Below are 12,032 nucleotides of genomic sequence, written 5' to 3'. Positions count from 1 at the left end.
GAGAAAGGACTTGTAATCTCATGGTCAGGGATCTGACACTCATGCCCCCTGCCCCACTGACCTCTAACCCCTCCCCCTTACTTCAATGGCTTGGTGGAGAGACTTGTCGTATTTCTCGATGAACTCCCTCCGGATGTTGAGCAGGTCAATCTCACTCCGGGAGATCATGATCCTGGTGAGGGTCTTCTCATCTGTGCCAGCACCCTGGTGGAGCCAGGTGAGAAGGAGACACAGGGCAGGAGAAGAAACAGGGTCAGGTCAGACAAGAGCTCATGGGTGTCTGTCTGCCTGTCTCTCTTTTCCCTCCAAACCAGGGTGGGGTATTCCGCCTCTGTCTTCCACAAGTAGTCCTGACCCTGCTTCCCTTGTGCCTGGGACTGGCCAGACAGGCAAAACCAACCTGTATGAACTGAATAGTATGCCCCCCCAAATTCAGATCCACCTGGAATCTCACAATGTGACCTAATTTGGAAATAGGGTCTTTGCACATATAATGAGTTGAGGTCATATTGGATTAGGGCGGGATTAGATCCAACAGCTCGAGTCCTTGTAAGAGAGGACACATGGACATACACACAGAGAAGGCCATGTGAAGATAAGGCAGAGTCTGACGGAGGCATCCAGAAGCCAGGAAACACCAGGATTCCTGGCAACCACCAGGCGCTAGGAGAGGCGCATGGGAGAGTTTTCCCCTCAGAGCATCTAGAAGGAACCTAACACCCTCATTTTTCACTGCTGGCCTCTTGAACCACAAAAAAATAAAATCTCTGTTGTCAATTTGTGGTGATTTGATAAAGGAGCCCTGGGAAATTAACAGGGGGCCCGTGCAGCAGGCACACGACATGGGATGTGTGGGCAGCCACGGCCCACTTCTGCCCCCACGCAGCTCAGGAACACCAACTTGGGGGTCAAAGCTGGACGTGGTGAGCGCTCAATAAATGGCCATGATGTTTGGGGACTGTAGGCCGAGAGGGGTCTCAGGCTCATTCCCACCAAACAGCCTGCCCAGGCTCTGTGAGCAGCCAAGGGCAGTCCCTTTGCTGGGCTGAGAAGGTGGCCAGGGTGGCCGGGGTTTTCAGGAAGCCGGAGCTAGTCCCAGAGCCCAGCACTTGCTACTTTTGTGATCATTCGTCATAGGAGGTGACACTGTGTCACCTACTGGAATGTGAGTTCCAAGAGGGCAGAGATTGAGCCCTACTCAGCCCTGTGTCCCCAGAGCAAGTTTCTCAACCTTGGCCTTTGGGGCCGTGTCATTCTCCGTTGCGGGATCTGTCCTGTGCATTACAGGCTACTGAGCGGCGTCCCCGCTCCCATCCCATCAGAGGACAGCAACACTCCCCAGGTTGTGTCTGAACATTGCCAAATGTTCCCCTGGGGACAAAAATCACCCCTACTTGAGAGCTACTATCGTGGAGCCAGACATGAGGCAGATGCTGGTGAATACCAAGTGGGTGGACACAGTTGCCACGAGTCCTGATCCGGGGAACTGCACACACCCATGTTTGCAGGTGAGTACAAGGGCAGGAAGGGAAAGGAACAAACACGCAAGTTTACCTTCATGGATTTGTACAGTTTGTCGGCAAAGAAGAGAGGCTTGTTCTTGACACTTTGAACTGGTAGGAAGAGGAGAGAGATGCAGGAAACTTGGTCAGAGGTGGCGTGCCCAGACTACGGGCCCCGGCTGTATCCGCCCACCTCCTCTCCCCCCAGCCTGGGCCTGCAGGGCATTGCCAACCCTGGGCTCATCCTCAGGGCCTGACACCTTCCCTCCCATTTCCCGAAGCCCCTCCTCCAGACTCATCCTAGACCTGGCTCTCACTGGGGTGCAGCTCAATCCTGCTGAGGTGCCTGCAGCTAACCAAGGTGAGTGGAGGACACAAAGGGAAGAAACCCTCAGAAGCCCAAGGCACAGGGCCTCCAACTTCTAAGTTGCATCAGAATCACTGGAGAGCTTGTTGAAAACTTGGGTTCTAGGCTCCACCCTTACAGACTCAGATTCAAGAAATATTTTGAGCGGCAATTCTCAAAGGATGGTTCCTGGACAGCTACAGCAGCAGCATCTGGGAACTTGGTGGAAATGCAAATTCTCACGGCCCTCCCCAGATGGGCTGAGAACGCCACTCTGAAGGGAGGTAACCCACTTTGCCCGGGACATTCGGGGTTTTAGTGCAAATCAGAATGGTTGGCTTCCCTACTTTGGTGCAGCCCACTGTTTGAGAGCTACTGATTTGGAGGAATATTATGCCAGAGAATGGGTGTCTATTGGCCTAACTGAAGGCACCATGTGAATCCCAGGGGCTGACTCTTGCCCCAGAGCCTCACTGGCAGCCCCTGCCCCCCACCCATCACCATCCCAGATAACGTCTGCCTGACTCTGCTGGTCCCTGCCCTTTCTCAAGGCCCAGGGAGTCTCCAGCCCTCAGCAGCTGCTGGATTTCAAGGCCCCAGAGCCCACACAAGGGTGTCTCAGGCAGCTCAGGGAGAGGGAATCAGACCCTAGTGCCAGAAAGCCAGAACGACTCTGGATATAAAGGTATCTCTGGGAGGAGGGCAGGGGGCAAGGGGCTGGAGTTGTGTACCCCAAGGGCATGGTCACCCAAGATGTGGCCATGCACTGGCTCAGGAACCCATGGGAAAGATTGCATTGTACACTAACCTTCCCAACTCCTCATGTATAGTGTGCGTGTGCACGCCCTACTCTTGCAGGACACTGTGCCCCTACCCAATGTTGCCATGCCTCCCCCCGCCCCCCATTACCTCCCCAGGGAAAGCTGTTCCGTCATCCTGCCCCACAGCCTGGAACAAGTCCTCACGCTACCCCACCAACCACACACTGGCAGGACCCCCCGCAGCAGCAGGGGTTATTTTCCAGTAATAGTAGCTTAGGAAGTTGCCACGGCCACACTTGTCCAGGGAATCTGGCCACGTTCCCAGTGTCCCCAGAGCCTCCCCAGGACGTCCATCCCCTTCCTTTGGTCCCCATTAGTTACCAATGGCCACAAACACGTCCCTGACATCCCCTGACATCTCCTTCTTGATGGTGTGCTCCACGTCGTAGTTGGTCATCTTGACAAACTCCTGGAAGACTGGCCCCAAGAGAAGAGGGTGGGTGAACTTCAGTTCAGAGGGAGGGGAGAGATCACCTCTCTCCCCGCCAGGCCATGCCCCAGGAAAGAGGGAAGGGGCAGCAGGTATGGCCACAGCCCAGGCCTAAGTGCACTCACTGGGCAGGACTCACTGAGCCTCCTTGGGCTCAGAGCCAAATCTGTGTCACGTCAGACACGGCTCCAGAGCCTGAGACCAGTTCTACCCAGGCTGGGATAGCAAAAGGAGCTTGGGTCCTAGCAAAGGCTCTGCCCTGAGCTCAGTGAATGACCTTGGGTAATTCCCCTTCCCCCTTCTAGGCCTCCCTTTCCTCCTGTGTCAAGTTGGGATAGAGATTAATGTAAGTAATCATCATGATGACCCTGAGGAAGTTACTATGTGCCAGGCATCGCCCAAAGGGCTTTTCACGCATTATATTTTTCGTATCCTGACAACAATCGTGTAACCGTGTAAAATCCCAACTTATAGATGAGGGAGTTAAGGCACAGATATTCACTACCTCGCCCAAGGTCACACAGCTGGTAAGTGGGAGATTCAAATCGAGGCAATCTGGCTCCCAAGTCCATTCTTTTAGCCACTAAGCTAGAGCACCTTGAGTGCCAGGCAAATGCACGTTAAAAGAAAAATGTCTTAGTGGACAGGGCGCTTCATTGAGCACCTAATGTCAGGGCCACCATGTACTGGTGTGCCCTGTGCATGTGACAGCCTGGGGCTCAAAGAGGTGCAGGCGGTCCTTGTGCCATTAGCACCCCTCATTGCCTTGTTCCCGGCAGATACCAGCAAAGGTTCATGACACTGAACCTTCGAATCTTCAACACAATATTCTAGGCAGCCACTACCAATCTACTGAAGTGGCCTTGGAGGCGGAAGCCACCTGCCATCCCTTATCTCAGGCATCCCACCTGCTTCCCTAAGGAGGTGAAGGGGGTTGGTCCGGGGCTGAACGTTGGCGGTAGAGCCAGGACTCGACTCGGCACCAGCTACAATATTCTGGGGTAAGGAGTGGGCAACTGGCTCCTCTTGTCAGAGAGAATGCAGAGGCTCCCATCAGATCTGGGGAGCTTCCTGCTACATTGGGAAGGGAAGGGACTGAGACCTCACCTCTCCGGAGATGCTGATAGCTACGTGTGCACAGGATCGTCATGAAACGTGTCTCCAGGGAAGTTTTGTCTCCACTGGGTGTGTCTGCTATTTCCTGCAGAGCCCAGGTGGGGGCAAGGAGTTAGGAGGGAAGACACCGGAAGGCCTTGGTTATTCACTTTCATGTCTTTGCCTAGGCTGAGGGCAACTACCTAAGGAGGCTGACATTGGCCCCTTCTTCCTTCCTCAGCCTCCATGTTCCCCACCGCCAGTTCCCAGGAACCCTCTGGACTGACACAGGGGGCTTAGCACCAGGCATTTCCACTCTGGCCTCAGGACCTCGAGACTGGGACCCAGGGGAGAGCAAATAGGTACCGGGCATGGGGACTCAGAGTTCTTCTGTCCTTAAGCCCTTCTGAAAGCCCCTCCGGGAAAGTGTGTCTGTCCATGTGCAAAGAAAACAGCCTAGCCAGTGTTTAGCCAAGTGCGGTAAACGGACACATGTATTTTGACACACCACATATACATGCTTCCACAATAGTCTTCCAGCCAGCAACTAGTTCCATTTATATTGACATTAAATTTCCCTTTAAGAGTTCATTTCAGATTTCAAAAGGGCCCCTTTAAAGAAAACTACCCACGGCTGATGGCGTGTGGCACAAATCACGTGGCAGGCGAGTGGCTGAAATGTGGGAAACACTTGCCTGGCCCATTTTTTACCCAGTGGGGTTCTTAAGAGGCCCTGAAGGGGGGAGAGAGAACCTGGGGGCAGCCCCAACCACTGCCTGACTGGCCGCTTGGCCCTTCCAGAGGCACAGTCACTCAGCCTTCGCTCAGAGAAGCCATGAAAATCCCCGCGAAGAACAGGACACTCACCAAGATCTCAGCAGCCACCTGAGAGCAGGGAGGAGAGAGGAGGGAGAGAGGGAAGGCTTGAGTCAGAGGAGGCTGGGAGAGGGTGGCTCAGGGGCTCTGGGGCCCTGGGGGCAGGGGCAGGGCGGAGGGAAAACACCTTTCCCTGATCTTTGGGCCAGAGACCACAAGGGGGAGAGGCCTGGGAGTTAACTCTGAAGTATTCACCTGAGGCGTTGGGGCAGACACAGAACGGGGCACTCTACCTGGCACCCCCAGCCACCTAGGGCAACTCCAGCCCTCAGCACGCCTGTCTCCACAGAGCCGCCCAGAAGTTAGAGCAAGAGAAGTGCTGAATTCCCCACACCCTTTACCACAAGGGGGTCTGAGACCTGTCATTTCACCCCCTCAAGTTACAGCAGGAGAGACAGGAAAGCTGAGGTCAGGAAGGGAGGGGACTTGTGGGAGAAGGGCACAAAGTCAAAATCAGGTGGGACGATGCCAGCTGTCCAGTCATTTTACAAGGGTGACTTTTAATCACTGTGCTACGCTGAGTCATTAGGGCACTATTTTGTTAGGCAAGCAGCAGCGCCCTGGAGTGCCTGGGAACAAAATACAGCCAGCCCTGTATTCCCTAGATTGGGTTTTGCCCTTGCCTGTTTCTCTGAAACTCTGCCGACCACTTTTTCTATTGGGCAAACCAAAACCATCCTCTTTATAAACTTCACAATAGCCTTCACTCTTTCCGGTATATAAATGGGTAACGTCTTTCAGAATTTTAAATGCACCTGCCATTTGATCAAGCGGTTACGTGGCTAGGAGTGTGCCTTTATCAATAGATTGGCCAAAGCCATTCAAGATATAATACAAGGTGTTCACTGCAGCATAACTTTGTGACAGAAAAAAAACTGGAAACTACTAATAGCCCGATGATTTGATAAGCACACTATGGCTACCCAATAATGGAAATCCATGCAACTATTAAAAAGAATATTATTTAAAGGGAAACTCTCATCAGCACAGTAGACTGATAAGGAGAGTTTCCCTTTAAATTAAGCAAAAAAATTAAGGATAGCATATGTGTATAATAATGTTCCTTTTATCTAGCTAAGAAAAGGCTGGGGGCGGGGTGCCTGGATGGTTCAGGTGGTTAGGTGTCCGACTCTTGGTTTCGGCTCAGGTTGTGATCTCAGTTTGTGGGATCGAGCCCCGCATTGGCCTCTGCACTGACAACAAGGAACCTGCTTGGGATCCTCTCTCTCCCTCTCCCTCTCTGCTTCTCTTCCACTTGTACTCTCTCTCTGTCTCTCTCAAAATAAGCAAATAAACTTAGGGGGAAAAAAGGCCTGGAAAGCCAATCTTTAGGAAAAAAAAAAAGTTAAGCTAAGGAAAGGTAAAGGCACAGTCACACTTACGTATTTGGTGGTAAGCCAAGCTAGAGGCACAAGTCAAGATGGACAGTGGCTACCTTTGAAGAGAAGGGCCGGGAAAGCTTGTGCATTTTATTTTTCCGGAGATTTTATGTTCACATCTTCTCAATGTGCAAATGCGTTCTTTTCATGCTTTCTTTTAATGTCAGATAGGTGTTGTTGGGGCTACTGGGATTATGGGATCCTTTTGGCTTTTATTCACCCCTTTTGATATTAAAAACTTGGCTGAAACATGAGGACATTACGGAAAGTGACATAAGCCAGTTACAAACAGGGAAATGCTGTTTGATTGCAATTGCACGTGGTCCCCAGCGTAGTGCGATTCACAGGGACAGAGGGTATGATGGTGGTTGCCGGGGCAGGGGGAGGGGGATGGGCAGTTACTGTTTAATGAGCACACAGTTTCAGTTTTACAAGATGAAAAGGGTTCTGGAGAGGGCTGGTGGTGATGGTTGCACAACACCGTGGATGTCCTTGACGTCACTGAACTGTATACTTAAAAATGGTTGAGATGGCAACTTTTACTATGTGTCATGTTTTATTATGTGTTATGTGCCTCTCACCACAATTTTTAAAAAGTGGTGCTAAAAATGCTAGCATTCTTTTCAAAAGAATCTGACGTGTCATTTTCATTTATTTGAGCCAGAGGACCCCAGACATATTTGTTTTTTCAAAGCATCTTTAAGACAGTAATATGTGTAATATGAAAAATGCAGTGGGATGCTAAAATAATTTTCCAAACATTTGACACAAAGGCTTTTCCTTATTAGCCTAGCTACTTCGGGCAAAAATCAATCTGGGAAGTTCCTCCAAAAGTTAAACATACAACTATCATAGGACCCAGCAATTCCACTCCTATGTACCTAAGAGACATGAAAATATGTGCACACACAAACATGTATACATGTGGGGCATCTGGGTGGCTCAGTTGGTTAAGTGCCCAACTTCAGCTCAGGTCATGATCTCATGATTCATGAGTTCGAGCCTTGCATCGGGCTCTGGGCTGACAACTCAGGGCCTGGAGCCTCTTGGGATTCTGTGTCTCCCTTCTCTCTGCCCCTCCCCCACTCGTGCTCTGTCTCTGTCTCTCAAAAATAAACAAACATTAAAAATATTTTCGAAAGCAAACACATACATGTGTTTATAGCAAGCAGCATTATTCTGAATAGCCCCAAAGTGGAAATAACCCAAATGTCAGTTAGCTGATGAATGGATTAAAAAAAAAAAAAAAGATGGGGTGCCTAGATGGCTTAGTTAGTTAAGCGTCTGACTCTGGATTTCGGGTCAGGTCATGATCTTCTCAGTTCTCGAGATCAGGGTCTGTGCAACTCGGAGCCTGCTTGGGATTCTCTCTCTCTCCGCCCCCCATCCTTCCCCCCCCCCAAACATGTGCTCTTTTTCTCTCCCTCTCTCAAAATGAATACATAAACTTAAAAAAAAGGTGATATATACATACAATGAAACATTATTTGGCAGTGGGAAGGAATAAAGTACTGATATATGATAAACGTGGATGAACACTGAACATACTAAGTGAAAGACACCAGTCACAAAGGGCCACATATTGTATGGCACCACTTATATGAAATGTGTAGAATGGGTGAATCTATAGAAACAGAAAGTAAGTTAGTGGTGACTCAGGGCTGGAGGGTTGGGAGGAAATGAGAAATAAGTACAACATGTACAGAGTTTCTTTGGGGGGTGATGAAATGTCCTAAAATTGATGGTGGTGATGGTTGCATTCAATCTGTGAAGATGCTAAAAGTCACTGAAGCATAGGCTTTAAGTGGGTCAATAGTATGGTATACGAATTATATTTCAATAGAACTGTTATATTAACAAATAATAGCCTGGGGATTGAGGTATCCCAAACTGGCACCAATTCTTCACTCTGAGTCTCCAGTAATTAGATTGCCTATATTATTTGTTGCTCAAACTGGAACATGGGGAGGATGGAAAGGAGGCTATCGGCAATCCCTATGGGGCAACAGGTGAACACCGCGCGCACACACACGCACACACACACACACACACACACACACACACACACTGTAATAACAGACCCGAACTTCCGAGAGCTCGGGGGTGTGCTAGACACCCAGGGTACAGTGTGGGAAGGAGAAGGTGTAAAACAAACAGTGCCAAGTACTGATATGCATTATCTTTCTAGGAGGAACCTGGTTCTGCAGACCAAATGCCTTCAATTTTCGTTTTTGTTGTTTTTAAATGTTTCTTTTGAGAGAGAGAGAGAGAGAGAAAGGGCATGAGCAGGGAAGAGGCAGAGAAAGAGGGACAGAGAGAATCCCAAGCAGGTTCTGTGCTGTCAGCACAGAGCCTGATGCAGGGCTCGATCTCATGAACTGTGAGATCATGACCTGAGCCAAAACCAAGAGTCAGACGCTCAACTGACTGAGCCACCCAGGTGCCCCTCTACAGACCAAACGCCTTCAATTTTTGCAGACATTTTCCTCTGGCTTTCCCATTTCGCCTCTAGAAACCTAATTAAGGAAAACATTCCTGCATATGATGGAAGAGTTGGTGACCAGGAAGAGGGTTGGTTAAAGAAAGCTTGGTAGCTTCTTAAATGGAATAGTACATGGCCATGAAGGGATGTCAGTTTTTAAAAATAATAGGAACAGTACTCACAGAATATTAATTTTTAACTGTTATACATCAGGAATGCATTTTTATATACACACAAAAAGACAACTAAAGTGATATATTCCAAAATACGAGCAATGGCTATTACTAGTAGGTTATGGATTTCTTTCTTTATTTTGGCTCGTCTCTATTTTCTAGAGGCTCTACAGAGGAATATGTATTACTTTTGAAACCAAGTATTCTGGCTCGAAGAAAATGAGCCCACATGAAGACTAATCAGGGTCTAGCATCTGTGAATCTGGACCGGCAGCTGAGTTGGGCAGGCCTCCGTGTTTCCACCCAGGTTCTCTCTCACCCCTTCGTCCTTGCACTGTTAGCCAGTGTGGCCCACCACTGTCCCCTGCTGGCCACAACTGGAAGCACAGCCCCATAGGTAGGCCCCAGGTGGACTCATTCCCTAGAGGATGAATTTCAGGGTGGAGGATGGATTTGGGGTGAGCTCTAAGGAGGAAGCCACGTTCAAACACCCTCAAGGGCACAATGAGACTGTTCGTAGTAGTACTTAATACACATATGTTGAATAAGCGAATGAAATGTGGCCTCAACAGGCCGCCCCAGGGGCTGGGTTCCCAGGTTAGCCCCCATAAATACGCCCACATGCAGCTGGAAAACCACATTTAAACAGAGCCCTGCAGCTTCTGACACCTGCATCCCAAACCAGGGGCCGCACAACTGGAAAGCAGCAGCCACCTGGTCTGGAAGCTGCAGGGAAATTGCCATACTGGGTCCTGTATTAGCATAAACTTTGGAGTCAGGCAGGCCTGGATTCAAGTCACACCACAGCCACTTAGAAACCAAACCCTTGGATAGGAGCTTCATTTTCCTCCCGTAAAAAAGGGAATATGATAAAGTATAAAACAGTCTTAGCATCATGCTTTGTATTGGTATGCATTTTATAGTTTCGTAACCGTTGGGTTATAGCTAAGGATTCTCACAGCTCAGATGCTGGTATAACACTCCCCACTTCTCTGTTGGTGGAGCAGGGGTTGGAGCTGGTGCCTCCACCCCCAATCCATCAGGGTTCTTTTTAACCCACCAACTGTAAAGGAAGCGGGGCCAGATCCCAGTCTGTGGTGTCTGTGCCCAACGCCTGGACCTGGGTCAGGCCAGAGGGTACTGGGAGCAAGGCACAGGTGAGTGGGGACAGTGCACATGGCCTCAGAAGGGACTGCCCAACCATAAGGACTCTCAGGGATGATGGATTTGGGGTTGTCCAGCCTCCAGACCTCACGCGCCCCAGCCTAAGGAGCAGGACAGAAGCAGAGCAGCTAAGAGACCTAAGGGAACCCTTGACTCCATTATTCATTTAATATTAAATATTTACTGAGTTCTGACCATGTGCCACTTTGGATACATCAGTGAGCAGGACAAAGATCCCAGCCCCGGATGAACTCATTTTCTAGGTTTTCCCAGGACACTTCCTTCAATCTTGGTTCCATTTCATAAATAATAAACTCGAGACCATTAGCACTCAGGGCCCCTTCCCAGCAAGCTTCTGGACCTGCTCCCTCTGGGTCAATTCTACCTGGGCCATTGATTTGCTGTGTGACTTTCAGAAGTTATTCATCCTCCCTGGGCCTCCATTTTCCCACTGTAACATGAGGAGTTTGACCCGGATGATCTATAAGTCCCTCTCAGCTCTGAAGGTCTGAGGGCTCTCAGCCTACTCTTCACCCAGGAAATGCCAGTAGGACCAGCACCACAGTCGTGAGAATCTTTCTGGAAGTTGTGAAAACACTCAAAGTCTTGCTTCTAAGGGGTAGAGAGGTGCAAGGGGTCCATGAGTCTAAATATCCACCAACTAAGTCAGCCATGTCCCTGCCAGGGGCCTTCCCCAATCCCAGACAGCCAGGGCCTGGCACGGACGGATGTCAGCTAGAGCCGCTTGGGGGGTTCTCACCTGGGCATCTTCCCGGGCCTGGTCCCGGTCTTCTCCTCCCTCCTCACGGTTCCCCTGCAGCAGGACCAGCGAGAAAGATCAGTCCCCACACATCCACCCTCTTTGCCCCTCAGCGGCCACAGGATGTTGGCTCAGCTACTCTGGCTCTCCGAACCCTTTCTATCAGCTTTCACATGGGGGCAATAATCCTGCCCTCAGAGCGAGGCTGTTGTGAACGTTAAATCTGAAGGCACTTAGCTCAGGGCGACTCGGACATAATGAGCTTGCAGTGCTGTGTGTCGGGGCCTGGCGACTGGGTTGCAGGAAGTCAGGCGATGGTGAAGGAAGCTTGTGGGTCATATGCAGGTCACCCACGTGGCTCTGCCCTATGAGCGGGGGGCCCAAAAAGCTGGGCTGAGGGTCACTGGGGAGGGCCTGCTGGGAGAAGGTGGCACCAAGCCAGCTTTGAAAACTGAACAGTGAGGGGTTCCTGGGTGGCTCAATCAGTTAAGTGTCTGGCTCTTGGTGGCTCAGGTCATGATCTCAAAGTTCATGGGATCAAGCCACACGTCAGCCTCTGAACTAACAGTGCAGAGCCTACCTGGGATTCTCTCTCTCCCTCTCTCTCTGCCCCTCTTCTGCTTGTGTGCTCTCTCTCTCTAAATAAATAAACTTTAAAAAAAAAAAAAAGAAAGTGAACAGTGGGAGAAGGCCTTACATGAGGCAGTCATGGTCTCAGCAGTGGGACTGAGAAGGCACGTGGGTGGGGAAGACACCCTTTCTTCATCAGGACTGGGCTCCTAGCTCCCTGCTATCGTCCCAGGCCCCCGGGGGGGGGGGGGGGGGCGTGAACTCACTCACCGTGGCCAGAGAGATGAGGATCCTCTTGAAGTGTCCAGACGTATCTGAGCTCAGAGCATCCTCAAGGGACTTGTGATAGTCTGAGACAGAGAGAGGGTGTGTGGGCAGCTGTTGGGCAAGGATGGGGGGCTGCTTCTAGAACCTCAGACTTGAGCCAGAGCGCA

General features: G+C 50.4%; 1 protein-coding gene across 2 annotated transcripts in view; it reads right to left on the bottom strand.

Annotated features, from left to right (window-relative positions):
* ANXA6 (annexin A6) overlaps positions 1-12,032 on the bottom strand; it is a 48,649-nt gene that overhangs the window by 2,301 nt on the left and 34,316 nt on the right. Inside the window, exons 19-25 of one of the 2 annotated variants that reach the window (XM_027077405.2) lie at positions 11,869-11,948; positions 11,029-11,082; positions 5,062-5,079; positions 4,207-4,300; positions 2,991-3,086; positions 1,555-1,613; positions 82-204 (exon numbers count right to left, since the gene is read on the bottom strand). In XM_027077405.2, coding sequence (XP_026933206.1) covers positions 82-204; positions 1,555-1,613; positions 2,991-3,086; positions 4,207-4,300; positions 5,062-5,079; positions 11,029-11,082; positions 11,869-11,948 — 524 coding nt within the window. The remainder of the gene's footprint in view (positions 1-81; positions 205-1,554; positions 1,614-2,990; positions 3,087-4,206; positions 4,301-5,061; positions 5,080-11,028; positions 11,083-11,868; positions 11,949-12,032) is intronic. The other variant, XM_027077411.2, reaches the window with a different exon arrangement.

Source organism: Acinonyx jubatus, chromosome A1 (genome assembly GCF_027475565.1).
Source record: "Acinonyx jubatus isolate Ajub_Pintada_27869175 chromosome A1, VMU_Ajub_asm_v1.0, whole genome shotgun sequence".
Lineage (NCBI taxonomy): Eukaryota > Metazoa > Chordata > Mammalia > Carnivora > Felidae > Acinonyx > Acinonyx jubatus.
This window is presented reverse-complemented; position numbering and strand designations above follow the sequence as displayed.